Genomic DNA, 26,786 nt, shown 5'->3' with positions numbered 1-26,786 from the left:
CAAATAGAATGGTTGAGAAGTATTTCAATGGGGCAGAAATTATACAGAAAAGGTAACTATTTCTAGCATTCACGGAGAGAGTATGGGCGGAGAACAATGATGCGGATGCTGAGAAATTTGCAATCCTGTACTTCCTGCATTCATTTATCTTATCTAATGTTGAAACTGTGGTAATACCCCGTCTTCATTTCAATTTGGTCGATAGTGGAAGATATAAGGATTTTCCATGGGGTTATTCATCGTTTGAAGATCTGGCCAGAAGTTTGAACAACCGGTTGAAAGCTGGTGGTCAATTTTATTTGATTCAGGGAATGCCACTGGCTATTTAAGTGTGGCTTTACAAGTGTTGTTCAAATGTACCACCAAAGATTGCATCGAAGGTTGATAATTGGATTCCCCGATTATTAAATTGGAAGACGATTGCACCTCGTCCACGCTTTGAGGTTTTGATGAATGCTATGTTCAATGACAATGGCAAGGTTTGTTGTTACTAAATACATATGTATTTTACAGTATACATATATACATTTTCATTTACAATTGTTTAACTGATTCTTTAACATATATTATTTACCTATTATTCTAGGTTGTCTTTAAGAACATAGAGCCAACAAAAAAGGAGTTGTCAAAATTGTAAATACCACAGAAGGATGCACTACAACATGAACGTTATGTTGATTCTAATAACGACTTCTAGGATCCACCACCAAGAAAGATCAATGAATATTCAAAGAAGAAATAGAAGGTTGATTCCTCAACACCAGTAGTGAAGAAACCTTTAAGGAAAAAGCAAGTAGATAGTTTTGACGAGCATACCCAAACGAGGACACCAACTCCTCGTGCTGCAAAGGCTGATGGAATGAAGACACCAGTTTTCAAGCTAATTCCAACACGACAGGCATCTTTTTCGAAAACAAAGAAAGGAAAGCAAACAACTCGGATTATTTTTCCTCAGGTACACTCAAAGCCAGATATTCATGTAGAGGAAGTAGCCGTGTTAAAGCCTGAGAGTCATGTTGAGAAAGAAGCCTTTATTTCTAAGAAAGATTTTGATGCATTTCACGATGAGGTAATTTTTTTTTGGCAAATATTTTGTTTTACATGGAAAAAAATTTGTATATAGATTTTTTATCAAAACAGGTTCTCGTGAGTTTAAAGAAATTCGTGGCTAATGAGAAAAAAATTCAAAAAGTTGACGAAAGCATTCACTCAAAGCAAGGTAATTTTTTTCTTTGAAAATCTTAGATGATTTGAATATATATACTTATTGGACTGCCTTATACAAATACAACATATTTTGTTAAATAATTCATTATGTTATTGGACATAAATTTTTCAGGAGCAGGTTGTAGATATAAAAGCTGATAAACCAAATGTTGATGAGGGAGGGTTAGAGCAATCTGGACAATATTTCAGTCCTGATGTTGTTCAATCTTCGGATAACATTTCTGACGGTACAAAGGTAAATATTAAAGTTCCAAATACATATTTACTTTTACTTTTAAATTTTATATTCAAAATATAGTTGAGGTTAATAGAACTATCAAATTTGGAATAGAATTGAAGATTGACTTAGTATGATGTGCAAGAATTATTTGTTTATGTGTTGTTGATACTTTATGTATTTTTTCCTTAAATATATATGCATTGTTCAATAAATACAATTATTTTTTACATCACATGTAGTTTATATATATATTTTTGAGGATGCTCACATAACAGTAAATAGTATTTGGTTCATTACAAACATTATAACATGCGACACCGTGTGTTTTTAGTTTTATTCATATGTATTTTTTAACACTGCATTTGTATTTTTAGTTTTATTCGTATGTATGATTTAACATTGCAGATGTATTTTTAGTTTTATTCATATGTATTTTTTGATACTGCATATGTATTTTTAGTTTTATTCATATGTATTTCTTAACACTGCATATGTATTTTAACACTGGGTGATTATTTTTTTATGTACTATATTTTTGAGTTTGATGTTATAGATAAATATGTATATTCAGTTTCATAAAAAAAAATATTAAAGTTGACTCAAGTTTTAATAGGTTATTTTAATTTGTATATGTATTTGTAGCAACAACATACAGATAAAGATCCTGACCTCCAGAATATGGATTATGTTGGTACCGAAAGATCACCACAACGATTAAATTCGGAGGTTGATAAGAAATTTGAGGCAAATTTTCTTGGTAAAACGGTAAATAATTAAGTTTCATATATATATATATATATATTCATTTGAATTCATATATATAAACAGATACAAGTACATGTTTGTTTGTTGTTTTGATTTTTATACTTGTTTTCAAGGGGTGTACTGATTTGCATTTTGAAAAAATGAATGTTGAAATTGATTCTCATCAATTAATCCCTGATGAGCTTCTCCGAAGTATAAATTTGGATTACTTACATTCGGAGAAGGTTGTTCAACATGATTGTCAAGTATGTATAGTGATGTTAACTTTTTCTTCATGTCATGTAATAATTCAGAGGAAAATTAAATTTTTTCTTTTATTTTTTTGCAGACCATCGATGAGAAAATTGATGAAACAATTTTGTCTGATTCGCAATTCACAATCCCTGATGAGATGTTACCTAGCCTAAATGCGTATCAAATACAGAGCATCATCATACATCCATCGGCAAACCGTCAAGAAGAATCTCATCATGAAATTTTGGATGCAAAAACTTCTGAGACTGTTATTGAAGATCATGATCAAGTATGTATCTTACTATTATATATTTTGAGTTTATTTAGGTTCAATTTGATAGAAAAAATGTAATATTCTTTTTTCAATCTTTTTGTTAGATGAATAGAGGAATCACTGATTCAGAGGTAGAACTTGCTACCGAGGAGCAGGTTAGCACACCTCGTAATACATAAGAAGTAACCAATGATGAACAGAAGGATGAACAATTGTGGCCTGATTCAGAAAACACAATCCCGGATGAGTTTCTACCTAGCTTGAATGTCTACAATCAAAAAAGCATCACCATTCATCCATCCGCTAATCGTGAAGTAAAAACTCCCAAACCAAAGTTAAGGATTAGGCGACCATCAAAATTCAAGGAATCGCCATACACCGAAAAATTTGGTTCAGCTGTTGGTAAGTATAATAAGATATATATTATTTTTTACGTAATATGTCTTACAAATACGTTTGTATTTATTAAGTATTCATATTCTATAATTACATAGGGAGATAAAAAAGGCTAATACACATATTTCCCCAGAAACATCCATTTTTATATTACCCGATTGATGGGATAATAGATACAAAGATTGTCAAGAACTTCAAGGACTGAATTTCTGCTGACCTATTAAAAGCTACTGCTAGGAGGTAGTTCTTTTGAATTGCAAAAAATTATTTTTTTGTATCAATAAATGTTTTAATGTTTTACCAATTCCTTAAAATACCTAGGAAAGGAAAAGTGGATCATTACAAAAGGGGAAAATCAGAAATTTCAAAGATGCATTTTGGTGTTGAAGACAAAAACTGGTTCTATACGATGGAATTTGTGGACAGATTCGGTTAGTATATTATTTTGAAATTTTTTTCATTTTGTCTATAACAATAATTAAAAATACATATTAGGTTACATTGAAATACATTTGGTTTAACATGTATGTATTTTTAAGAATTCAAAGTATGATATATTATATTACATCAAATACTGTTGCATATACTATTAGATAACATTGTCTACATATAACTGAACTTTAAGAATGTAATTTTTGATACACAAGTCATCTATATTAATATAAAAAAATGCATATGTATTTTTTACTTGCATACACTGTAATATTTAGAATACAATTTTTTTGAATGCTCTAAAGTTTGTCGTATTCACTAATGCAGCATATTGATGTCTGCTTATACTACTTGAGGAAGAAGTCGAAGTATGGGCCGCACAGTTCGTACAAAAATGAGACAAACAAATCATACAAATACAGTACAGTTGACTGCAACTTTATGAACGTAATTAGATCTTTGAATAATGTATATTCTATGGATCATCAAAATCTTAAAGATGGAGTACAGGAGCACCATCTTATTGAGTACATCAATGGGTTCCGTATGCATGCTGCAGTGCCATGGCATACAGTGGAAGACATTTTTATTCCTGTCAATATAAAGGACAAACATCACTGGGTTCTCGCGGTTTTATCATTTTTAGAGAGGTGTATATTCTTATATGATTCATATGAATCCAATGGTCATTATGCGGCTGTTCTTGCTGAGATCGAGAAAATAGCAAAGATTATTCCATTGTGTCTCCAAGCTTGTGCTTTCTATGTTAAGAAAGGAATTGATCTTCAAAACCATCCAAGATACAAAGACAAAGAATCCTCAAATATGTTTGATGTTTTATTTGAAGATGACTTGCCTTAACAATAGAGTGGAAGCTTGTAAGTTTTGAAATTACATATACCAAAATTGTATCTTTGTACAAAATATATTTCACTATTTAATCAATTTTTTTTCTTCTTTTAGTAGGGATTGTGGTGTCTTTATCGTTATGTATGCAGAGTGCCTTTCTTATGGTCACAAAGTTATTGCGACTGAGTTCGACCCCAATGCACTCCGTACAAGATATGTTGCACTTTTGTGGGATTATGGGATTCAAAAATAAGAAGCAAATGTCATTAGTGATGTCGAAGCACCCGTGAAGTCTGCAAGGCAAAGTAGAATAACTAGTGTCACTGAAGTTGTTGATGTATGATGGTTGATTGATTTTAGACTTTTTGTACTTTAGAAACTAGTTTATGGATGTAGGTTTTGATTGTACAGACTAATTTTTATGTTTTAAATTTGTTCATATTTCATGGAGTTCTATCTTTTACTGTGAGATTTTGTTAAAAAATACTTGCATAGTTTTTATATTATCTTTAAAGATTCATATATCGTATAAACCAATTTTATTTAGACTAAAAATACATATGCAGTGTTAAAATCAAATATTGATACATATGGACCATTTCTAATATGTATTTTAGTATGTTGTTGTTGTTCTTTAAAGATATTTAGTTAAAAAATACATATGCAGTTTTCATATTATGCTTAAAAATACATATATAGTATAAATCAATTGTTTTTCAACAAAAAAATACATATGAAATGTTAGAATCAAACATTTCAAAAATACAACTGCAACATAATTAATATACATTTTTACTATATTTTCATTAACTATATTTATAAATTAGGATTTAAATTTAAATGTAATTTGACATTTTAATGCAATTATTTACAAAATATATATGCAGTGTTGATATTTTGCTATAAAATACATATTAAATATTTCCCAAAAAATACATATTTCATGTCAATATAATGCTTTTGGAAAATACATATTGATCAAACCTAATATTTAATTTTGATATGTGTTCATTTAGAATCATTATACAAGAGAATTTGAATTAAAGATAAATTTGACTTTTTTATGCAGTCATAGGTTTGATTATAGTTACAAAATACATATGCAGTGATTATATTTTTTTAAAAAAATACATATGTATTATACATCAAATGTATTTTTTACAGTACAAATACATATGCAGTAATAACATTATGCAATTCAAACATATATTTATATGTCACATATATTATTTAAACCTTTGAACAATTACAAATCATATACTTGTTTGGTTAATTAAAGTTACCACCTTTAAACTAATATATATTTACAATGTCAAAAATACATATGAACTGCTGCTTGAAAATACATATGTAATGTACAGATTTTGAAACATATATAATTTCATTATTCAGATATTACTATCTTCATTTGTCAAATGATTCATAAATTCATTAACTAAACTGAATTAGTTCATCATTATAAAAAAAAAAGTTTTAAGAAATAATACAAAAGAAGAAATGTATCATTTGCAATATTTCCTAAAAGAGCGCCTATTGTGACCCTTAGCCCCACAACCACCACATGAGTTGATATTCTTCTTTCCAAACATATCCCGGCCTGATTTTCCACGATTCTTCTTTGCAAGTCTTCCTGGAGGTCTTTTGTATTTTGGAGGCAGTACTATTTCACTAAGTGTGCTCTCTGGAATTATCCAGTCATCGCTGTGTGGCAACGGGTAGATTGGAACATCATATATTTTCAAAACAGTTTTTGGTTTAAACAAATCAGAATAGTATGGCCCCTTCTCAAAATTCTTTTTCTCCAACACCGCACAAGCATGTGCACATGATATCTCATCTATTTGAAAAGCATTACATGAGTACTTCTTTTCTTTGATGCAAACAATGAAGTGCTTTTATTTGTCGTGTACCGTATACACATATTCTGTGGCCGCTACACCCTGACATAAAAATAAAAAATTAAATGCTGTGATACAGAAAGATGAATTCAATATTCCATTATATGTTGTAAGCACACCAACATTTTTTTTTAAAAAAAATACTTATGCAATAAAAATACATATGCAGAGTACATTTTTACAGAGCAGCTAAATACATATACAGTTGTTAATAACTTCAATACAACAAAATGCATCTGCAAAATACATAATATGTATTTTAAATGTTCATATTTTTTATGTTTTATATCTTTTCATTTATTTACAACTGAATGGAAAGTATTTTCATATTTATGTTTTCATAATTATAACTTCCACAAATCTAAAAGGTCATACCGTCATACGGGTACACAAAGCCTCGTTCTCACTGAGTATGTCATTAAACTTTCCAATGAGTGTTGTGAAGGTATATGAAGCCTCCTGCCTATTTGCACAATTTCATTTTGCAAATAGTAATCGAACTTTCTCAAGAAAGTCATAAATTGGCAGTTCTCTCGCTGATACAAGCACTTCATTTATTGACACCGTAATGTTTGAAGTCAAAGTCCATCCTCGGTGAACTGTTGCATACGACCTAGCCCACTTTTCGTAACCCGCCAATTCCAAATATATCTTCACCCTAATATCAGCTGCCTCAACTTTTTCCATTAACATGTGGAATTCTGACTTTGAATATGATTTAACCATTGTATAAAAGATCTCCGACAATACATCATGTGACTTTTTATAAAGTTTTTTTACATTTCTCCATAGATTCCACATATATGCATAATGTGGAATATCTTCGTACACATCACCAACAGCCTTTATGATTCTTGGATTCCTATCAGACACAACATTCATGTTTTCTCTTACTCCGTACGTTTTCTTTAGATTCTTGAAGAACTACGTCCAGGATGCATCATTTTTAGAATCAAGCACACCATATGCCAAAGGAAACATTGATCTGTATACATAATTCATTATTTTTAGAATCAAGCACACCATATGCCAAACAAAATATATAACCTGCACATATAAAAAAAATCTGTGCAGGTCGATTTAAATACAGTTAGGAACTGCATATGTATTAATTACAATATAGGTGAATTAAAATGTATGTTTTATCTATCAGAAATGGTATCAATTACATATAATAAAATTTACATGAACCTCACTATCAAACATAATCAATTTTACATGTTTTATTCAGAAAATTTTGAACATATATCTAATTATATACACATATGTATATATGAACTGGATATATGTATTTTTCAAGTCAATAGCAGAAAAAAAATACAACTAGTTATACTAAGTAAATGATACTAATCTGCTCCGTCCGTTGTACATGCTGTTACAAATGCCCCAGCATACATTACTCTCAGATGACTAGCATCAACAACTACGACTGGTCTACAATGATCGAATCCTTTAATGAATGCATGTAGAGCGATAAATACATACAAGAACGCATTATCATTTGTCTTCTTCATTCTTATATGTGACTCCGGGTAGGTAGTATTCAACACATATAAGTATGATGTCAGTTTACCATAAGATGCTGATGGCTTACCCCTCAACTCTTCTAACGCTCTTTCCTTGGCTTTCCAACATAAAGTGTATGTCGAATCCATACCAAAATCTTCCTTCATGTTATTTTTTATTTTCGTTGCACTGTATTTTCGTTTGTGGTTTTTGAATTTATGTTTAACCATACTAGCTATCAACATACTAGTTACATGCACCTTTGGGTAGATCTTTTCCTTCACCGGGAATGTATGTTGAGGTCTGAATTCTCTTATTCTAAACATTCCTGTTTCTCCCATTCCTAATGCACACATTAAAAAGTCACAGTTTTTTGATTTGCAAACAATGTATACCTGCACACAACATAATTTATTACATTCAAAATACATATCCAAACTAATATTAAACAAGATCTGAGAGGTATAGAATGTACGTATATTTTCTTACTTGACCTTTTATCACGCGTATGAAATTTCTTCCTAATTGAATAGTCCTTCATAACTGACTTTAAAATTCTTTTTCTCAAGTAAACCTGGTCTTCCTCAACATTCTTGTGATGTGGGTCTGAGATAATCACCTCGACAGGATCCATCTCAGAAACATCTAATGCTTCTGTATTTTCACAAACCACTAAAGCTCCTTCATTTGTTGTATTTATCACCGTTTCCAAGTTGTTACAGTTGATTCCGCTTTCAGCAACATATATAGATGAACTTTACAAGTTGCTTCTTACAACTTTATCCAAAATGCTTACATATAAAGGAAGACAATTCATGTCTTGTATCAGCTTTTTCTGCAATATAAACACTTTTAAACCCATATCGTTATGTATTTCTGTCTGCCCTGCATTAGGAGTGATTTGATATTCCACTAGAATACGTTTGATGGTTAAGTCCACACTTAAGTGAGATGCCAAAATATCATGCAGCTCAACGATTGTTGCTGATGTGCTCAACAGTATAGCATCAGTGACATATTCTTCGAAGTTCTTTTCATATGTCCATCGACCAGAGTGCTTCACAAGGACTGGTATGCTTCCCATTTCTACTTGATTTAAGCAATAAATAAATAAATATACATATTTGTCAGATATCACTTATTTTAACACACACTTTACAACTTTAAGGGCAGACAAAGTTGCACAGCCAACATCTCCATTTGAAAAATATATTTAAACACTATTTGTTTAATTTAAAATACAAAATACAGAAACTACTTAATCAAACGGAACTAAAACAGGCATGAAATATATTATAACATATACACTTATACTCTCAAATTCCAACAAGCAAAACAAAAATACATATGCAGTGTTACCTTAAATCACATAAAAAATATATATGCAGTGTTAACATTAAGCATATCAAAAAATACATCTGGAGCATACCTAATTTGTAATTTGATATGATACATGCATATTTGTCAAATATTATTCTTATAACACACACTTTTCAGATTTAAGTGCAAACAAAGATACACAACCAACATCTCAATTTAAAAAATACATATACACAACATTAGCTTAAACTAAAATATCTTTTCAAATATACATTTATACTATAAAATTTCGACAACAAAAAAAAATACATATGCAGTGTTACTATTAACAATATCAAAAAATACATATGCAGTGTTACAATTAAGCATATCAAAAATACATATGGAGAAGATATTTAATACTTTTATCTGGGTTCATAGAATATCATCAAATTCAACAGATACATTCGATCATTCATTTATCTAGTATTTCAAAAAAAAAAAAATTGAATGTACTTCAATTCGCAAGTTGTTTACAATTGTTCTATTATTAAAACAATCAAAATAACAACAAACGATCCTAAAAAATAGAGTTGAATACTAATTTTTTTTCCTATTGAAACAACTTTAAAGCTGAAATTTGCAATAGATACTTGAATTCCAATTTTACTGCTGCCTTGATTCTAACTTGAATTTGTTTTACAATTTTTTCACATACAAATTAATGACGCCAACCAAAACTTGATAGGCACATCAGTAATGGTTAAAAAAATATGAACTGAATAGCAATAATGATTATGTACCTTCAATAGTAGTAATGGTTGAATTTTCAACTGACAGTTGAATTCAAACAAATATAACAGATGAATCAACAATTGAATTTGATTCAATCAAATACCTGCTTCATTTTGCAATTGCTGTTTATTTCAAAGAAGAATCAGTTCAATTTGATTCAGTAACACAGGGTTGGTTTAGAAGAAATTGCTAAGAAAAGATCTAGCTGTTAATGATGAAAAACTAAAATTTGAATTATGAAGTTATAACGGATGTCACGTTTTTTAAGAGTTTTAAATGGAAAAGGAATCAAAATATTTACTTGATTGGTAATTATACCATATAGAGCTCAACTAGTTTCAGTTAATTAAGTGCAGTAACTTTTTTGTAGATGTATTTTTACAGCAACATTTTTTAAAAATACAAGATATAAGTTGCTATAAAATATAATTATGAAACTTTTGCTATAAAACTAGTAATTAGGCTCTTAAGTATGCTAATTCTAAATTTTACCCTTTTGGGGGTATATTATGTATTTTTGGGGTTATTTAAAAAATAACCCCGATTAGTTTAAGAGTTAGTCAATTTTATTTAATTTTTATTTAAATTGAAAATCAGTCGGCCAATTGCATTGCAATTGTGGTCAATTTGATTTCAATTATGGCTAAATTAAATAAATTGGCTAAATTCAATTAAAATTCTATATGAATTAATACGTTGTTTAATCCCGAGCTTCTTTATTTAATAAAAATCAAACAAATATATTCAAAATAAATTATTTTGAAAAACAAACTATATTTCAATCAAGATTCTAATCATTTGAATTTATTTTCAAGATAAGCCCTCTTGATTCAAATCCAATATTTTGTAAAATAAATATTTAGGAAATAAATTATATAATTTTGCATAACTGAATACGATAATATATAATCGCTACTTAAAATGACAATTTTTTAGATAAATACTTTGAAAAACTTTTATTCGGATAAAATAAATATTATTATTTTAGTTTACCATCGAAGAATTCGTAATTAAATTTAGTCGTTGATAAGAAAAATTAGGTGTCAACAACTGCCCCCTCCCTTTGGGTAGGTTGGATGAAAGTAACCCTGGATAAAAAGAGTTTGACGTTTCTATTTTTTGTCCAACCATAAATTTATTTCCGAAGAAGGATGGTTTTTGCACGAGTTTCGTGGAGTTATGGATGGACCTCGGTATCAGGTTTCCTACATATCTCAAGTTACATGAGAATTTAGGCCATTTGTAGTTCATAAAGCTTAATTTAATACACGATTTTTAAAAAATTCACAACCTATCTTGGTTTTGGAGTTTTTAATGAAACCAAAAAACTCAAGAATAAAGGAATTTGGGGTGTGGGGGGGAGGGGGAGGAGGTTGGAATGCAGTCGAGTCAAAATAGAGCCCAACCTACATATTCTTGAAACTCAGGAAATCAGACTGCTTGTAGTTCGACTCAATCGGTAGAAAAGACAGTCTTTTATTTCAGACAATCTTTAGCTCGGGAGGAATGACAAGTTGATTGAGTTGTGGAAAAGTGGCTTGTAAATTCTTAACCATGAATGTGGGATCCTTCACATCCATAGGCAAGAAATTATTTGGACATAATTTCCCAAACTCTAAGTATGTTGTCGCCTAGATTTGAAAGAAAGAGAAGTTTACCCTCGGTATGAGTTTCAAAATATCCCGAAGGTGAAACTGAAGCCAGAATATCCCAAAATACCCATATGCCTTATAATAGGGGTGTTGTTGGATGGTGGTAGCGATCATCGTTTAGCTCCCGTCCAAGAGTTTGACGTCCCTCTCTAGACTATGTCCCGTTTTGTTGCTAAGAAAGAGTTTTACGTTGTACTGCATCCTTTTTGTAGTCATCCGCACCACGGTTTTCACAATTCTCATCATGGTCACTTGCCGATATCCAAGACCATCATCAACTACCCTAATCCAAACCAACATATACTAATGTAATCATAACCATAGTTATATAGGAGTTTAGACCTCTAACTCATTAATATACTTAATCTAATCTATATAACTAACCACCATTTATTATTAACCTACTAGTTTACTAGTCATCGAAAGGCCTCCAACCATTAGGCTAATTGAATTTTCATCTACTCTTTCTTTATGAAGTAACAACTAAATACGATTCATTAGATAGCCAACATTCATATCTAGCGAAGACGTAACACTAAACCATAATCACTATTTAATCAACTGATTCATAATTAAGATAAGTACACTAATTATTAAGGTAGTGAGAAGCTACATATTACCAATACATTATCTATCTATAAACCAACGCCTTTTTCTAGTTATCACCATTATTATCTAGGTGCTTATTTAATCATCCAACGGCATAGCATATTAGACATCAATATCACTATTCATCATCAATGCTAAGTCTATTATCACCAATAGTCGTTTTACAACCATAATTACTAGTTACCACAATTTAACTAAACAAGGTCCACCAAATAGTATTCTAGGCATTCTAGCCATCAAGTAATATAACCACTTTATATAAACAACTAGTTATCACATAACTTATTTTACTAGGTGAAATCCCACAACCTGACCATTTATTCAAGCCAAATATATTTACTAGGTGATTCCTTAATTCTACACATGATTACACTTATCAATTAGTCTTGACTCGCTAGTCGATAATTTCTACTTCTATTCACTATTTAGTATTGACAAGAGCCAAGCCACTTAACTAGTGATTAATGATAGAGAATTATAGAGACTTCCCAAGAAAAACATCATATCCTACATGCACACAAGGAATTAATCATACAATGACACAACGACGCATATACCTATATCTTCACATATGCTTACCATACATAATATCACCATAAAATCAATATATCTTCCGGGTTTACCGGGTATCATCATATCATCAATACCTCGAATTTACCGGGCATCATCACATCATCAATATATCCTTCGAATTCATCGGGCATTATCATAACATTAATACCTCTTTCAAATTTATCGGGCATCATCACATCATCAACATATCCTCTGGATTCACCGGGCATCATCATAACATCAATATATTCTCTGGATTCACGGGGAATCATCATAACATCAATACCTATTTCAGATTTACCGGGCATCATCATAACATCAATATATCCTCCGGATTCACCGGGAATCATCATAACATCGATTCCTCTTTAGAATTCACCAGGCATTATCACATCATCAATATATCCTCCGGATTCACCGGGCATCATCATAACATCAATATATCCTTCGAATTCACTGGGCATCATCATAACACCAATACCTCTTTCGGATTTACCAGGCATCATCATAACATTAACATATCCTCCGGATTCACCGGACATCATCATAACATCAATATATTCACCGTGACATCAATATATATATATATATATTAAAAGTGTGAAGACTCTTAGAAAAATAATTTAAATTTTTTTCCCTTCATTATAGGACTTCATAATAGACGAAATCATTTTTTTCACTATTTTCTTAAATCATTATATTATTTAATTATTTTAATAATATTAACTATAATATTGAATTCTAAAATATATACGAAAAGAAAAATTTACGAATCCTAAAATATATGGTAACAAACAATTATTAGGGTAAGAAGAATTAGAAAAAAAAAACTACTAAACTCTTAAGATTTAGGAACCATACGTGTGTATGACTTTAATTTTTTTTTTTAAATAAGACAATGAAACCGATTTTGTATTAAATAAAAAGCAAAGAAAAAGTCTAAAAGAACTATAAACAATGTACAGTAAATGTATATTTGTAGTAGTTTATTATTGTAGGAATTTTTATTCTTCTAAAGTTGGTAGTTATTTATGAAAAAAAAATATAAATTTACCATATTTAGATAATTTCTGTGAAAAGGTTTTGGACTTCTATAAATTGAGAATTCTTCTACAACAATGCAATAGAATCTTCAATGAACATATGAAAAATAAAAAAAAATACTTTTGGTCTTAGATCATTCTTTATTGTTTGCTTTAGAATTATTTTTTACGTCAAGAAATATTTATGTAATATTTAATTTACTTTTAAGGTGTATTGATTCTGTAGGTATCTTGAAGATGGATGATGATGATAATATCTATAGACAGTTGATGATCCGAATTTTGAAAGGTGATTAGTTTCACGTGACAATTTTTAGTTTTGAATGATATAAATTATTGTAGCTATTCATTCTTATTTTTTTCATTTAACTATCTTTTCTTTTTTTCTTTTACGATATGATATGTAGTTTATCAAACTTTACGATAAAGAAAAATTAGTATGATGAAAATCATAATTAAATCTGCCCGTAGAAAAATACAATAATTGACAAAGAGACACAACAAGAGACAAAGAAGAGAACGAGCGAACGTTTCTCCAAAAGTATTCACAGTACCAAAGAGTTGATAAGCGTTTCTCCAAAAGTATTCACGGATGAAGTAAAAATTCAATGCATAGTACAATCCTTGAATCTATTTGAGTCTACTTGGCAAGACATATGAAGCACGAGGTTTGGCTAAATTAAACTCACCTTTTGAGATTAGTTTCCTTTCTAATAATATTTTGAAAGGTGGAATTGAGAATATTCATTATTATATGAGAATAATTTCTCTTTTGGTTAAAGTTTTTTCATCTCTCATATATTTAATATTACTTGAATTAAGAAGTAGTGGTTAATAGATTGTCACCGCGGTAAGTTAAAGATGTTAGGCATTATGCTTCAGTTCTGTTAAATATGTGTTAGAATTTCTCTAGCAGTATTCACAGTACGAAAGAATTCATGAACTTTTCTTCAAAAGTATTCATGAATGAAGTAAAAATTTAAAGTACAATATAATTTTTTGGTCTATTTGGCAAGACATACGAAGCACAAGGTTGGCTAAATTAAACTGCATCTACAATATATTAAATTCATTAGCCACTTGAAACTTCTGGTGGTAAAATATATGTTCTTACAATGAAATATATGTTTTGAACTTTTTGCACTTCATTAAAAACCTTTATATTAGATAAAATTGTCTAATTTTAACTATTTAAAAGTTACACGTGCGAGGCACGTGCAGTTAAACTAGTATATATATATATATAGAGAGAGAGAGAGAATCAAATTAATAACAAGTGCAAGACCACACCGAATAAATTGGAAAAGAAATAAGGACATATTATCACACCTTGCCATTTATTATCAATGCAATATGTTTGTAGGTGCATGAGCATGTATATACATATGATAAGAACACTTTGTATATTACTGGGCTTAACATGATTATCAGCATTGTCAATAACTAGCCATGATTATACTTTCTAGAATCTCTTTTTATATGCATGATTCATAATACAATGATTAAGGAATTCTTTTGCACAAACACTAGTTTAGTCGTTAGGCTTGAACATAATATATGTAATAGCATAATCCAAGGTTCACATAACAACAAGTCAATAATTCAAGTGATAGCATAGTCATAGGCTCAATTTATAAGACTTTTCAATGCTAATCAACAATTTCAAGAAGATGACAATCAACATACATATTATTTTCAAATCCAACATCGTGAATAACCCATCTACCAGATCTAACCATCACATTTCCAAGAGAATATTCTAGTCATTTAACAAATATCTAGGTCACTAACAATTTACGTAATCCAAGCTTAATGCGATCACGTCCGCTTCTAACATCTTAAAATATCCATTCAAGTATAACTTCTACCCGGAACTAGACTAATTCATCTACATCATGTCTTAGAGGTTTAACAATCCATACTAGTTCTATGATATAATTCTTCCTTAAGTATTGCTCTTAGTTCATACAAGGCATCTAAGGCAAATTTCATAACTAAATATATCTAAAGTCAAATTACTCTTACTATGAGTAGACAAGGTCACCCCCATCTAATTACAACAACTAAAGCATTCTCATATTAATCATGAGATAACAAGTCCAACTAGCCAAGGTTCTAAGCTATAAGTCAATCACCACACTATACAATTTCAATGGCCTAAGTAGTTCAACTAATCCTTAATATACCATTTATCATACCAATGCCTAAAACCCATCCCATTAGCAACACAATATCAAAATCCTACTATAATAAAGCTCAATCTAACAAAAGTAAGTCTAACCTACCTTGAATCCAAATATAGCTCACGAACCAACAATCTTTGTTTTTCCTTTCCTCAAAGCTTCTCCAAGGATCCACACTATCAAAAATATAATCTATGCATTATTACGAGAACAACAACACCCATATTGCACTATTGTGCTTCAGGTCCAAAATGACACAAAAACCCCCCAATGCGTCCCACGTATAAAAATATAGTTTTTGAGACCAACCCAACTTTCAAATACCATTATAGAGTTAAAGCCCTCAAGAAATTTGTGCAAAACAACCATATTTGGGGCTAAAATTAAGCCTCAAGCAATTTGAGGTTTTGGTAAAAAATTCAAGAAATTAGAATATGAAATGGAAGGATTCTTGTCTCAAATCCGTTGTTAATCATGAATATGTATGTTAACTGAGCTTCTAATTCATCTCCCAAGACTCAATTTGAGGTCAAAATATCATTCTTGGGCTGCTAGAGTTTAAAGAGAGGTGAAAAATGCCCAAAAGTCGGCCATGGGGCCTTTTTTTTTTGCGGCTAAAAGGGGCCCATAAGGTCAAAACTTATTTTTGACCTCCTGAACTTATTCGGACTCTGTTTTTCACAAACGGACAAAACTACATAAATAACACTTATAATGGGTGGCTTTATTTTTTTGTCCCTCAAAAGAAAGGTCTTATAAAACTAGCCTCCCTTCATTTTTTTTATATAGCACAATTACCTGTTTGCCCCTCAATATCTCAAATATTTTGAAACAACTCCATACTTATTTATCTTTCAACTTTAATTTTTTTTCTCTTTTTTATTTTACTCTAATTTTTATCTTTTCATTTCTCTCTCCTTTTTTTTAAAAGTTTTTCTCAATCTTTACTTTTTTGTCTTTTCTCCTCTCAACTTCTATTTAAAAATAAATCTATTTTTTTATTTTACTTTGATTTTCACTTTTTCCTTTTTTATTTATTTTTTTCTTTTTAGTTTTTTCAACCCCTAGATTTTTTTCCTTTTCTCCTCTCAACTTCGATTTATTTTTAAATTTTTTTCTTCTTTTTATTTTTAATTTTTTTGCTTTTTAAAATTTTCTCAATCTTTATTTTTGTTTTGTCTCTTTTTTTATTTTTTCTCAACCTTTATTTTTTTCTTTTCTTTCTCAACTTTTATATTTTTTTTTTATGTTTTTTATTTTTATTTTTTAAATATTTTTCTTCATTTTCTTGTAATTTTTATTATTTTTTTCTTTTCTTTGATTTCTTCCAATCAAGTTACACCCCATGGACAAGAGTTGACACTATCATATTGAGTCTTGATTTATGAGATATTCTATAACTCTTGCCTTAGAGTCATGACTTAGTTGATGAGTAATTATGCCCTATGGTCAAGAGTTGACTCTATCATATTGTATCTTGATTTATGACAATACTTAGCCCAAGAACCTTTCAAAAGAATAAGTTACGCCCAATCGACAGGTGTTGACACTATCATATTATTTCTTGATTTATGAGATGTTCTATAACTCGTCTTAGAAGCAAGGGTTTGCAACACAATTTAATTCATGAAAAATAAACTTCAACTATAAATAAAAATATGAAGAAACAACAATTTTTATTGATAAATGATATGGGTACAAATTTGTTTCTCTCTTGATTTTCTCCATAATTCGAGGGTCGTCAGTAGCGTATTTCCCGAATGTAGACATATTTGGATTTAATATAAATTTTTCCATAATTCGAGGACTGTTAGTGGCATATTTATCGAACGTTAGAAGATATGAATTTGATCTCTATGAAAGGAGAATTTTTGGATCTTCTTGATGTATTTAGTTATCAAGAATAGAGGATTTTGATCGTTTTGTGATATTCCATGAGTTTATGGAATTATCTAGAGATATTTGATTTCTTTATGAATATCTCATCAATTTGTAGATCTTGGAGATCGCCTCTTTAAAGGGATATTTCCCCCCTTTATATAGACATAATTTATGATTTAGGTAGAGTAGCCACCAAGCTAGATTTAGGGTAAAGTAGCTCCCAAGAACTCTAACAAAAATTGAACTGTTTTTGTAGAGTCAACAAAATTTCAATATCTACAAATGCCCCCTAATTTAAGGCTTGTCGGAGTGTAGACTTGATGAAACTCAAAGACGAGTCTGGAAGTACCGCTTCTATCTTTACGATCCTACAACTATAGATTTGCAAATTTGATTTATGAGAGAGGAGATGAAGGGAAGATTTGGTCCCACTGGGCATGCCAATTTATTTTCAACATAATTTAATTCATGAAAAATAAACTTCAACCACAAATAAGAATATGAAGAAACAATAGATTTTATTGATAAACGATGTGGGCACAAATTTGTTTCTCCCTTGATTCCTCTCTCTTGATTTTCTCCATAATTCAAAGGTCATTAGTAGCGGATTTTCGTAACGTAGGCTTATTTGGATTTGATATGAATTTCTCTGCAATTCGAGGGCCGTTAGTAGCGTATTCTCAAACGTAGGAAGATATAAATATGATCTCTATGAAAGGAGGATTTGTGGATCTTCTTGATGAATTTGGTTATCAAGAATAGAGGATTTTGATCCTTTTGTGATATTTCAAGAGTTTATGGAATTATCTAGATATATTCAATTTCCTTATGAATATCTTATCAATTTGTGGATCTTGGAGATAGCCTCTTTAAAGGGATATTTGCCCCCTTTATATAGGCGTAATTTAGGGGCTAGGTAGAGTAGCCACCAAGCTAGATTTAGGGTAAAGTAGCCCCCAAGAACTCTAACAAAAATTTAACTCTTTTTGTAGAGTCCAAAAAATTTCAATGTCTATAAATGCCCCCTACTTCAAGGCTTTTCAGAGTATAGACTTGATGAAACTGAAAGACGAGTCTTGAAGTACCGCTTCCATCTTTACGATCCTGCGGCTACATATTTGCATATTTGATTTATGAGAGAAGAGATGAAGGACAGATTTGATCCCACTGGGCGTACCAATTTGTTTGAAACATAATTTAATTCATGGAAAATAAACTTCAACCACAAATAAAAATATGAAGAAATAAAATTTTTTACTGATAAACGATGTGGGTACAAATCTGTTCCTCCCTTAATTCTTCTATCTTGATTTTCTCCATTATTTGAGGGCCGTCAGTAGCGAATTTTCTAAACGTAAGCATAATTTGATTTGATATCAATTTGTACATAATTTGAGAGCTATTTGTGGTGTATTTCTCGAATGTAGGTAGATATGAATTTGATCTCCATAAAAGGATGATTTATGGATCTTCTTGTTGTATTTGGTTATCAAGAATAAAGGATTTTGATCCTTTTGTGTTATTCCATGAGTTTATGGAATTATCTAGAGATATTTGATTTCTTTATGAGTATCTCATCAATTTGTTGATCTTGGAGATCGCCTCTTTAAAGGGATATTTTCTCCCTTTATTTAGGCGTAATTTAGAGTTTAGGTAGAGTAGCCACCAAGCTAGATTTAGGGTAAAGTAGCCCCCAAGAACTCTAACAAAAATTGAACTCTTTTTGTAGAGTCCACAAAACTTCAATGTCTACAGCAAAACTTAACTCAAGGATTTTAAAACAACAAGTTATGCTCCACATGCAAAATTTGACACTACCATATTATGTCTTGATTTGTGAGTTATTCTATAATTTTTTGCATTAGAGGCAAGACTTATCACAAAGGACTTCCTAACAACAAGTCATGCTCTTAGATTTGCTTCGATGTCAAAAAAGGAAGATTCTTTGCAGATTATCTAATTTTTTATTTATTAGCAAAATATAATAGAAGTTGAGAAAATAGAAAAAAGAGAACAAACAAAATAGAGAAACCAAAAAAAGAGATTGTGAAAAAAAGAAAAAAAATAAGAAAAAAATAAGAGTTAAGAAAAAAGAGAAGAATAAATAACCAAAAAATAGTTTAAAAAGATTGAGAAAAGCAAACGTGAGAAGAAAAATCTAAAAATAAAGTTTGAGAAAAATAAAAAATAAAAAATGAGAAATGATTAAACAAAAAATTAAAGAATGAGACCAATGAATTAAAAAAGAGAGAGAAATGAAGAAATAAATAATGTTTGAGGAAAATGGAGAAAAAAAAAAGTTGGGACAAATGAATTAAATAAAAAATAAAAGTTAAGGTTAAAAAATAAAAATAGAAGTTTAGAGATAAATAAGAATGAAAAGTTCAAAAATATTTGAGGTGTAGAGGGTCAAAAATGTACGTATACTATACATAAAAAATAAGAAAAGCTAGTCCTTAAGGACTTTTCATATGAAGGTCAAAAATTCAAACCCATCCACTTTTGTGATCATGCAATGTAATTTCCTGGACAAAAAGAGCTTAAGGACAAGCCCGATAAATTGACGAACATGTAACAAACTATTTTCAAATATCAAGGATTGATCTTGTATTTTATTTCTCCATTTACCTTACGCGTAACTAACTAACTAACTATGGTATATATGTCACGAACCGAGGCTTCCCCCTAGTCGGGACAATGGTGCTTACGGTCACAAGTAACCACAAGCTAATCCATGGGCTGGTACCTGCTATGGGTACTGAATAAAGTAAACAAAATACACATGTGCAGAAGTAAACTAACAATGCCATAAGGTTTAAATACTGATAAGGTAATGTAAAATTGGATACTGAAATACGTATCAAAATGTGTCTGAATGACTGAAAAAATCTGATAAAACCAACTGACTATCTAACTGATTGACTGCATGTCTGAAAGCCTTTAAACTGACTGAAGAGTTGATGGGACAGGCCCCAACTAACTCCAAACTGAACTAACTAAAAGGAAATACAAAAGATACTGAAATAACATAACAAGTTCTTGACATATGAGGACTCATCGTAACTGCTGTTGCTGATAGGCTGAACTGTCTAAGCACGGTCAGGAAACTAAGCATTCGAACCTATGATGTAAGACATCATAGCATGAAGAAAGTATGCGGTCAGTAATTTGAATGTACTGGTACATGAGATGAGGTTAGGCTGAAATGCATATTGTCACACCCCTATTTTTTACCGCATCCGATCCCACTAGGGAGTTGGTTTTAGAGAAAATGGATTTTTCCAATTAAAGTGACGTTTTGAATAGCGATTATTTTATTTACAGAGTCGCCACTTGGAATTGAGTTTGGGTGTTCCAAGTCACCTTATTGAATCCCTATTCAAAAGGAAATGACTCTTTATTTTTGGTCTGAGAACTAGAAATTCGGATAAGGAATTCTGTTGACCGAGGGGAAGGTGTTAGGCACCCCTCGAGTCCCGTGGTTCTAGCACAGTCTCTTTAATGACTTACGTCTGGCTTAAATTAATCTCTTGGATACATAATATTTGTTATCCTAATAGTGATTTCTGTCCCGCTTTTATTTATTGAGAATTTATTAAAAATTGCCTTGATGCGTGGCTTACTGATAGTAGTACTTTTTGGCCTTACCACGAGTTTTGGTATACTTCTCGTGCCTTTATGGAATTTATGAATCGTCCCATTTTTCCAAGTCTACATAAAAACCTAATAGGTTTAGAATCTACCCAACCCGATTCTATCAGCTTCAAATGATATATTTATTTTATTATAATGAATGGTTGATAGCAGTGCTTTCCGACTTCATCGTTAATTATCACTTATATATTAAACTTTAATTTTCTTGAGATTAAGAACCTAACTCATTCTTTTACAAATTCGCTCCCTTACAAATAGGTTTTCCCTCTCTCTTCTTTTATCGATGACAATGAATCTTGAATAAATTCTTAAATCATCTCACACAACTTCACATTAAATTGATTAGGCTAACAAAAATTAATACAAAAAGGAACAATATTTGAACCAACAACACATGGGCCTTTTGATTTTTGAACTAAATCTATAACTGACAACAATCTTATTTCAAACATATCAATTAATCCGAGAGATCAAGTGAGAAAATAAAATAGGAATTGAAGCTAACATTTAGCTAAGAGCTGCATTCATAACTAACTAGATAGATATAATAGTATTCATTACATTAAACCAGTATATGAAAACCCCATATAAGCATATAAATTAAAAGACGGTGAAAGAAACTCTTATTAATCATCCACGTAAATTAATTGATGACAAAATAAAATAAGCCCAGCTTGAGAAAGCATGCTTCAAGATAATTTCAAAACTTATACAATATAATAATCTCAACGGGAATGATATCAAGGTGTAAAACAATTTATCTTGACAATTCTAACATATAAGAACGTAAGCAATAACATAGTATATACATGTATAAGGAATAAATAACAAAACTTTTTTGTCAAATCTCTTTTGTAATAAATTTTTTAGCCAAAGTATATGACAGAAGTTGTTTGGAATCAATGGACAAAGACTGAAATTTTAGAAGCAAACTTTTCCCCTCTTCCTTGTAAACTCTCCCAAAATTTCATTCTTTGTTACTCTCATATTGTGTTATCGATATATGGCCTAAAAAAAGAACTTTCACATAAGTTTTGCATGAATGCATGCCTGCATACGATACTTGAATCTTAGATCACTATTTCGTCATTAGATAATCAGGATGCTAAATATGGTTTTGGAACAATCCACCTAATTATCATGCTAATTCCATATAATCCATGAACCACTATTTATATTGTTTATACCCTAGTTTCATGCAATCCATTCCACTACTTATGTACTGCTACTCAAACTCGTTTAAAGTGAATAGGGTAGAGAGGGAAGAATGACACTAAATCATAAAGCAAATTAAGAAACCATCTAAATACCGTAGAAACCAGGCCATGAATATAATAATATCACATTCGAAGTTTTAGATTCCAAAGAATTAAAATAAGGATTGACATTCGAATCTTCAAACTTACATGAAACCTGAGAGTATAGAACCAGAATAGAATACGAACCTCTATGGTAGAAATAAATAAATGCTAGGATGCCTTTTTCGGAAACTCGAATAGGAACCAAAGTCAAACTCCAACCTATGAATCCTTTGGAAAACACTCTTTTTTTTCTTGATTCTTTGCTTTTCCCTTTGTTGTGTGTCTGTATTTGTCCTCTCTTTTCTCTCTTTTTCTTTCTGTTTTCTCCCTTTTCCCCTCTGTTTCCAATGTTCTTCCATGTTTTGTGTTGTGTCTGAGTGTTTTATAATAGTTTGCGTATATGTGTATCGTGTGTTGGTGTGAAGGGAGTGGAAAATTGGGAGATAATGGGAGAGTGGTTTTAGGTTAGTGGGAAAAAGGTGATGGAGTAGTTTAGGGCTTCTTTTTTATTATTATTATTTTATTAAAATTAATGTTTTAAATAAAAATAATAAAAGAAAAAAAAATAAAAAGAAAAAAATAAAATAAAAAATAAAATTTATTTAAGACTAATAAACTATAAGTTAAATAATTAGTCTTAAAACATGATTACGGAATATTAATATCACTAGATTATTTATTAAAAATTAAAAGAGGAAAACAAATATGATTTAAAATTTTTCCTTTTTTTTGTTAGTAAATAAATAAATAAATAATGAAAATAAAAGCTTATTTAAAATGTAACTCTATTTTTGTAGTTTTCAAAACTTTTAAATAAACCTGTAAAATAAGATAAACTAAAAATATCTAATTTAGGCCTAAAAAAATAAAAATAAATTGAACACCAAAATGACGTAAAAACGTTAGATTTGGTCAAAAATTAGGTGTTTACACAAATGTTCAAGTGCATGAAATACTGACTGACTGAATAGCATGATATAATGATTGACTGAATAACATCAGAAAATTGATGCATAATATGCGCGAAAGAAGTAAAATCTAAGAATGCATGACCAACCTTATAACATGATACTGAAATAGTCTGTAGATTGAAATACTGAAATCTGATAACTGAATAACTGATGTACTGTATGCTATAGTCAAGCAAATCTAAACTGAGTATATACTGAATACTGTACTAAGACTGTGGTAGGTATCATGTAATCAACATGCCCCAATATGACCTAATCGGGGTCTAAACTGTAACACCAGTTGGAAGGGTGTCAGTACCGTGCCACGAGTACAAACATATGATTGTGTGGATCTACCCAACTGGTGTCCCGAAAGACTAGGGAGTCAGTCCCAAACTGGCAGATGACCCCTAAGAAAATGTCAGTCCTAAACTGGCGGGTGACATCTTAGAGAATGTCAGTCCTAAACTGGCGGGTGACATCTCATAATCCTACGCTGGCTACATAATTCTGGAGCTTAGAGACTGCTTATAAGGACTCAGTCCTAAGTGATGGGTGATCCCTCATCCCTAGGTTTGCTCGGTGCTAAATCCAACTCCCAACTGAACTGACACTGATCATGGTAGCTAACTTGATGACAATGCTCATGGTTTATCTAAAACCTTTTAGAAATACTGAAACTATGGAAACAACTAAGTATCGAGCATTTATAACCCCCAACACTGAATGTAAATAACAACAAAGGCATGTACAAGCTTTAAAGAAACATAACGGGGAATCATTCTACAAAATCATACTCTTTGGCATTTTATCAAACACATGGAGATTAATATTTTAACATGGGGATGCTTTTAAACATTATAAGATAGCATGATAACATGACAAAAACCATAAATTGAGGCTTTATCCTGAATTGCATGAACATGACATGGAATCTTTAACATCCAAAACATACTATAATCCATTCCACTTGAAGATAATTATAATCTTAACTTGAAATCAAAATAATAAGTAATTCATGGAGATAACTCATTTAAAACATGAAAAACTCATAATTTAACATTTAAAAAGGGATTCTTGAACTCCATGGTGAAAGAAAACTATGGATGAACTGAACACAGACCTTTAATCCTTAAGCTTGAAAGGGAAACACAATCTTGAAAGCTTTCTTAAAGTTCTTGAATTGGCAGAATTTGATGTTCTTGGGAGAGGGTTAGGGTTTCTTTGATAGAAAATTGGAGAAGAATGGGTAAATATCACCCAAATTGCTAATATAAGTCGGGTTATGACGACTTGGATTGAGGGAAAAATCATTACTGCCCTTCAGACATTTAAATTCATAACTGGAACACATTTTAGAGGAGCACCATGACACACCAAAGGCCTCATCACTAATCCCACCATGACGTGCCACTATCGCGGTGAGGTGCTGGAAATGAAATCCAAACGCGACCTAATCCTTGTCCAAAAAATTTGAAACTTCCTCGAGACGTGCTCCTTACACCCATGAACATGAATTAACTCAAACACCAATACCTCAGGGTCGAGAAAACCAATTTAAAAAATCCTCAAAGTTAAGAGACAAAAATATGACTAAGTCCCCAACACTTAGTTAAATTTTCAGGTTTCAAGCCTCTTATGCAAGTACAATGAGCTAAACTGAGCTAAGAAAAGTGCGGGGTATTATAATGTCCCCCTTGGGAACATTCGTCCTCAAATAAGACTGATTAAGCTGATAATGTTGAGGAACTAAGATTACATACTAAACAAGCATAACTAAAAACATGATTACATGACTGAGCCTGAAACATAATACCTGAACTAACTAAATTCGTGAATACATGCAAAGAAATGAGAATGATTATATAGATATGACTGAGAATGGAAAAGAGTCAATCTAAGAAAAACTATTACCTTAAGCAGATCCTGAATTTGCGGAGAAAAGATGAGGGTACTTGGTACGCATATCTTCTTCTACTCCCCAAGTGGCTCCCTCAACGGACTGATTCCGCCAAAGAACTTTGACCAAGGAAACTTCTTTGTTCCTTAATCTATGAATCTGATGATCAAGGATCTCAACTGGGATTTCTTCATAAGATAGGCTATCCTGAACATCTATGCTCTCTAAAGGAACTACAACCGGTGGATCACCAATACACTTCTTTAATAAAGAGACAAAAAATATTGAATGCATTGATGCCAAATCTACAGGCAACTCAAGCTCATAAGCTACCTTTCCAAAATGACTCAAAATTCTGTAATACCCAACATATTAGCGACTAAGCTTTCCCTTTTTTCCAAATCTTTTCACTCCCTTTATGGCCAAGATTTTCAAATACACCAAATCCCCAACTTCAAACTCAAGATCTCTTCTTCTTATATCTGCATAAGATTTTTGATGGTTTTGGGCTATCTTAAGCCTCTCCCTAATTAACTGAACTTTCTCTATCGCATCAAATACTAAATTTGGCCCTACCAAAATAGCCTCACCTACCTCAAACCAACCAATAGGAGATCTACATCTCCTCCCATAAAGAGTCTCAAATGGAGCCATCTTAATACTGGAGTGATAACTGTTATTGTAAGCAAACTTAATCAAAGGTAAATGATCATCCCAACTACCCTTGAAATCAAGAACACATGCCCTCAACATATCTTCTAGGGTCTGAATCGTCCTCTCTGCTTGACCATCTGTCTGAGGATGAAAAGTTGTACTGAGATGTACTTGGGTACCAAGACTCTTCTGAAAAGCTTTTCAAAAGTGAGAGGTAAACTGAGTACCTCTATTTGAAATAATATACAATGGGACTCCATGCGACGTAACCAACTCTCTAATATAAAGATTGGCGTAGTCCTCGGTTTAATATAAAGTATGAACTAGTAAAAAATAGGCTTATTTGGTTATTCTGTCTACAATGACCCATATCGAATCATGCTGACAACACATATGAGGCAAACCCATCACAAAATCTATGTTAACCTCTTCCCACTTCCAAGTAGGAATGCTGAACTCCTACATTATACTACTAGGCCTCTGGTGATCAACTTTTAACCTGTTGATAATTG

The 26,786-nt window shown here is 31.1% G+C and overlaps 1 protein-coding gene across 1 annotated transcript; it reads left to right on the top strand.

The window, feature by feature from the left end:
* The first annotated feature begins 471 nt into the window (after window positions 1-471).
* LOC124890087 lies at window positions 472-4,650 on the top strand. The gene is made up of 10 exons (XM_047401957.1): window positions 472-479; window positions 784-1,069; window positions 1,340-1,462; window positions 2,090-2,212; window positions 2,541-2,735; window positions 2,825-2,875; window positions 2,921-3,122; window positions 3,438-3,547; window positions 3,876-4,288; window positions 4,515-4,650. The coding sequence occupies exons 1-10, from the start codon at window positions 472-474 to the stop codon at window positions 4,648-4,650; spliced, it is 1,647 nt and encodes a 548-aa protein (XP_047257913.1).
* Window positions 4,651-26,786: the final 22,136 nt, after the last annotated feature.

Source organism: Capsicum annuum, unplaced genomic scaffold, assembly GCF_002878395.1.
Source record: "Capsicum annuum cultivar UCD-10X-F1 unplaced genomic scaffold, UCD10Xv1.1 ctg1183, whole genome shotgun sequence".
NCBI classification, from domain to species: Eukaryota; Viridiplantae; Streptophyta; class Magnoliopsida; order Solanales; family Solanaceae; genus Capsicum; species Capsicum annuum.
This window is presented reverse-complemented; position numbering and strand designations above follow the sequence as displayed.